General features: G+C 49.9%; 2 protein-coding genes across 3 annotated transcripts in view; one reads left to right on the top strand and one right to left on the bottom strand.

The window, feature by feature from the left end:
• Positions 1-468, top strand: part of tmem198aa (transmembrane protein 198aa) — a 5,606-nt gene extending 5,138 nt beyond the window's left edge. Inside the window, exon 5 of the mRNA XM_084688930.1 lies at positions 193-468. Within this exon, the coding sequence (XP_084545056.1) occupies positions 193-345 (153 nt within the window). The 3' untranslated portion in view covers positions 346-468. The remainder of the gene's footprint in view (positions 1-192) is intronic.
• A 1,448-nt stretch (positions 469-1,916) lies between these two features.
• The window catches only part of LOC146234934 (desmin-like), a 6,189-nt gene continuing 3,105 nt past the window's right edge, over positions 1,917-5,000 (bottom strand). Inside the window, exons 4-9 of one of the 2 annotated variants that reach the window (XM_084689244.1) lie at positions 4,686-4,847; positions 4,100-4,225; positions 3,699-3,919; positions 3,470-3,534; positions 2,809-2,894; positions 1,917-2,639 (exon numbers count right to left, since the gene is read on the bottom strand). In XM_084689244.1, coding sequence (XP_084545370.1) covers positions 2,631-2,639; positions 2,809-2,894; positions 3,470-3,534; positions 3,699-3,919; positions 4,100-4,225; positions 4,686-4,847 — 669 coding nt within the window. In that variant the 3' untranslated portion in view covers positions 1,917-2,630. The remainder of the gene's footprint in view (positions 2,640-2,808; positions 2,895-3,469; positions 3,535-3,698; positions 3,920-4,099; positions 4,226-4,685; positions 4,848-5,000) is intronic. The other variant, XM_084689243.1, reaches the window with a different exon arrangement.

Genomic DNA, 5,000 nt, shown 5'->3' with positions numbered 1-5,000 from the left:
TATATCTCCCATGACGCTCTCTCTCTCTCTCTCTCTCTCTCTCTCTCTCTCTCTCTCTTTCTCTCTCTCCCTCTGTCTCTTTCTCTCTCTCTCCCTCTCTCCCTCTGTCTCCCTCTCCCTCTCTCTCTCTCTCCCTCTCTCTCTCTGTCTCTATCTCTCTGTCTCTCCCTCTCCCTGTCTGTCCATCCTCAGAGCTACATCCGTAGTTTCCGCGACAGACAGGTGGACAGGCGGGCGTACCCTCAGGGCCGCATGATCAGCCGCTCCCGGATGGCCCAGCTGGACTACGACTGTGGCTCCCAGGTGCCCCTGACGACCGCCAGCGGGCCGGCTGCACGCGTCTGACCCCCTCTGGTCTGGAGGGGAACTGCACCTCCACGTCCACCTGACCTGGATGTTTACTAAAACGGGCTCGCCAAGCGAAAACAGTGTTTGACGGCCTCACCAGTGGCAAGTGTGGTGCCAATGTCTGACCGGAGAGGCAGCTGTCTGCGGCGCCCTCTGCTGCCCCAGAGGACCTGGAGAATCAAATGCCATCCTCATCCGACGTGACCATCTCCAACATGTATTTGTGTATGTTTGTTTCGTACCATACTGTGACGCTGTTCACCCGTAGAGGGGTGGGGTGGCCAGCGATGTGTTCCCGTGGCAGAACTGAGAGGAACCGTTGTGATTTGTTGCACCTTCTGGTGCCGTGGACCCCTGGGGTGACCCTGTTGTGTGTGTCTGTGGAAGGAATGCCGAATAGTTCTACTGGATTTGACTGGACTCAATTCAACTGTATCGTCTGAGGTCATGCAGTTTTGATGCTGACTCCTCCTCCTCTTCCTGGACTTCCTCCTCTTCTTGTCTGCTTCCTGTCCTGTGCTGTTGTAAAAGCTGTGAGGGGCTCATCATGTGACTGCCATCCCAGCCTCTCTATTGGTTGACTTGGTTCTCTTCCTGGATCTCTGTACAGTTTCTCTTCTCCAAGCGTTGTCATGTTCCTGTGCACAGTATGATGCTTTTTTAACTGATTGGTTGATTACTTAAATATTGTATGAAAAAAAAAAAAAAACATTTTTTAATGTTCAGTTTCTTTGATTTGATTGGTTGATAAGATGATTGATTGCACTTTCGTCCAATGTTGGATTCCATGTTCATGTCAGGGAGAACTGGATTGAAAAACAAAGGCTATTATTATCATGAATATTGGTATTGTTATTATTACTGAGCATGTCTTTGTATGGACCTTGTTATGATAAACATTGTGATTCTAAACATCACTGTGTCGCTGTCTGTTTCTGCCTCGCACTGCGTCCTGGTGAGTGTTACTTCAATAGCCTAGTTTCAGACAGACAGATGCAAGGACTAGGGTAGCAGATGTCTAATGTCTGCTACTACCCCAGCCTCAAGGGAGGATGGATGGAGGGAGTCAGAGGGGCAGAAAGAGAGGAGGAGAAGGGAGGGGGGAGTGGCGGCGAAAAGAGAGGTACCATTTTAGACCATCTCATCTGTCTCTCTCTGTAGATAGAAGTGGTTTGTTGAGGGTGTTGGGTCCAGGTGTTTAGCTCCTCCTTTTACCATTTTCCTCTTCCACCTTCCTTCTCTCCCTCCTCTTCCTATCGTATGTCTGTCTACCTGCCTGTGTGTTGACCTGCACAGCCCAGGCACAAGCATCACCAAACCCCAAACCTTTTCTTTTCCTCTGTATCTGTCTTATTCCTGTAAATAATGAATGCTTGAGACAGGCTTTAGTAAAAAAAAAAAAAACGTTTTCAAGGATTTTTTTTTCATGTATCTTTATTTAAGAATGTTGGTGTTCAGAGAGACCCACACCATAGACATGTACATAAACACAAACACACACACTCATACAAACACACACAGACACACTCATACATTCACACAAACTGAAAACTTTTACACTCCAGAGCTCCAACTAATGACTTTACTGAGTCCCCTTCTACTTCCCTCCATCTCCTCCTCTCATCATTACAGGCGCTCTCTCTCTCTCTCCACCTTCATCCTTCATTCCTGCACATGTGGTGAAAGGTCATACCTTCTGATATCAGCAGTACATAGTGAGTTATAACCATGCTATAAAACGTGTTATAAACATGTTACAAAAATGCTGCCCAGTTGTTTCAGACCGCCACACTCTTGTTCATTCACTCATTCTCCAGAGAGGACACATGGCAAACAAGCCCTGCTGGTGTGTTGCTAGAATCGTCCGTGTTTTTCGAAAATGTTGTCGCGCGGTTGTCCGTGTCCTCTTCCTGTTTACATGATGTCCTGCTGGTGCTGTGTGGATTCACTCACCACCTAAGGTGAGGATGGAGAGGAAGAGGGAGACAGGACAGGGGAGACGGAGAGAGGAGGCAGTCAGACAGTCAGTCAGACAGTCAGACAGTCAGACAGTCAGACAGACAGACAGACAGACAGACAGACAGACAGACAGACAGACAGACAGACAGACAGACTCTTCAGGACAGGGCTGGGGGAGCTGTGCTTCAACAGGTGTACTGTTCTCTCTATCCAGGTTCCCGGGGGTCAGAGTTGTGTTGTGGGTGGGCGGGAGGCTGTGCTGGGGGCGCCGGAGGGGCCAGATTTACACCCTGAACTTTCCCTTCCGCTCCTTCACCCAGCGGCTAGCCCATCTGGAGCAGCGAAAGGGCAGAAGGAGGGCGTCTGTTCAGAGCCACTCAGCTTCCTCGTTACGCTGGAAGCGCACGGTCGGTGTGTGTGGTGGTTTTCGTCTCCATTCAAGTTCTAGTGGTGTAGCGAGGGAAGGGTTGTGTGTCTGGGGTGTGTGTGTGTGTGTCTCACCTCTCCATCTCGGGTCTCGATGGTCTTGATCAGGACCGTCTTCTTGGAGAACGATTCACCAGAGCGCTGTTGCTCTGGGCTGGTCTCTATGGAAACAGGAGCACGTTGTGTCATTGACACTGTTTTCAAAGGTTTCCCTCTACGTTGCTCGAGCGGCATGGTTTCGCCTCCAGCACAAACTCGGTGCTCTAGTTGTTTGTGCCTTCGTGATTACCCACAAGCCCCCACAGACGATTCATCTTCGCCCACCAAGTTAATGTACACGCTAATGATCTCCTTTAATTGACCCGAGAGAAAACCGCAGCAGTATTGATGTGGGAGAGGTGTCAATATGTCATGCTGTCAGGATCTTGGCTGGCAAACTGCCCCCCGGTGGCTGAAGGTGGATATACAGTTAATGTTCCTCCTGCGATTAATTCTTCTTAGAAAATGATCAAACATCTCAGAGGAGGATTGTAGAGAGGTGTGTGTGTGTGTATGTATGTGAGTCTGTGTGTGTGTGCGTGTGTGTGTATGTACGTGAGTCTGTGTGTATGTATGTATGTTTGTGTGTGTATGTCTGTGCGTGTGTGTCTGTGTGTGTGCATCTGTGTGTGTATATGTGTGTGTATATATGAGTCTATGTGTGTGTGTCTGGGCCCTGTTTTGTAGGTACACCTACCTCTGTAGTCTCCTCTGATGGAGGCATAGCCTGACGGGGCAGTCTTGGTGGTGGTGGTAGTGATCCTGGGAGACAAAACAAACATCCTCAATCTCAGGACACCCTCTTCAACCCCGCTGCACACAGAGGTTCCAGCACCATTCATAAACCACTCCAGCATTTAGATTCCTGCTCTGTGTAGCCACGACATACACACATACACGCAGAGAGAGAGATCCTGGTTTCTGACCTGCTCTCCTCCCCTTCCAGCAGCTTCCTGTAGGTGGCGATCTCGATGTCCAGGGCCATCTTGACGTTGAGCAGGTCCTGGTACTCCCTGAGGTGGCGGGCCATCTCGTCCTTCATCTTGGCGATCTCTCCCTCCAGGCGGGTGATGGTGTCCTGGAAGCCTCCGTTCTCGTTGCTCATGCGGTCCTCCATCTCACGCATCTGTCTCAGCAGGGACTCGTTCTGCATGCGGGTCAGAGGAGGGGGGGGGGGGGTAAATATAGGGATAAACACGCATGCAGACAGACAGACAGACAGACAAACAGACAGACAGACAAACAGACAGACAGACAGACAGACAGACAGAGATAGATAGATAGATAGATAGATAGATAGATAGATAAATAGATAGATAGGACTCACGGTTCCCTTGAGGGAGTCGATCTCGCAGGTGTAGGACTGGATCTGGTGTCTGAACTCCATGCTCTCCTGCTTAGACTGTCTCAGGGCATCGTTGTTCTTGTTCACTGCCTGGCTCAGGTCTGAAACCTGCAGAGGGGGAGGAGGAGGAGGAAGGGAGGAGGGGGAGGAGGAGGGGGAGAACAAGACAGAGTAAGTACAGAAGGAGAGAGGAGTCAAAGGGAAAGAGGAGATGTAGGAGGCGCATGAAGGAAAAGGAGGAGGAGGAGAAGGAGAGAAGGAGGCAATACAAATGGAAGTAAATGAGAAGAGAACAAAAGAAGAAATAGAGGTGGAAAGGAGTGAACAGGAAGAAGTGTGGTGAACAGTGGGGTACTGCAGAACCCTTCCAATATCTTTCTGTTCAATATCTCCCTCCAACTGCTCGTCACCTCTCCCTGTTGTCCCTGTTACTGGTCCTAGCATATCTGTGAGCCTGTGACTACAGTTTCTTCCACCACCCCTACTACATTACCCATAATAACTCTACTCTACCCTCATGAACTTGTGTTGGGAGGTGTAAAATATGTGCGAAAGCCCTGCAACGCACCTTAGACTTGTACCATTCCTCAGCCTCTGCTATGTTCTTGGCGGCGATGCCTTCGTACTGCGTGCGGATGTCCCTGAGGGCCGCGGTCAGGTCGGGTTTGGACATGTCCATCTGGACCTGGACCTGGGTCTCCTGCATCTGGGACTGCAGCTCGTGGATCTCCTGCAAAACAGCAGCAACACATCCCCGTTCTGGTCAATACACACAGACACGTCAGAGATCAATACTGATCAATACACATGCACACCTCAGAGATCAATACTCGTCAATACACACACTAATGAGACGTCAACCCAAACACTGGTCAGACAACTT

Source organism: Hypomesus nipponensis, chromosome 23 (genome assembly GCF_054491055.1).
Source record: "Hypomesus nipponensis isolate SF chromosome 23, ASM5449105v1, whole genome shotgun sequence".
In the NCBI taxonomy this organism is placed as follows: Eukaryota; Metazoa; Chordata; class Actinopteri; order Osmeriformes; family Osmeridae; genus Hypomesus; species Hypomesus nipponensis.
The sequence above is the reverse complement of the archived record's forward strand: the minus strand, read 5'-3'. Positions and strand labels throughout refer to the sequence as shown.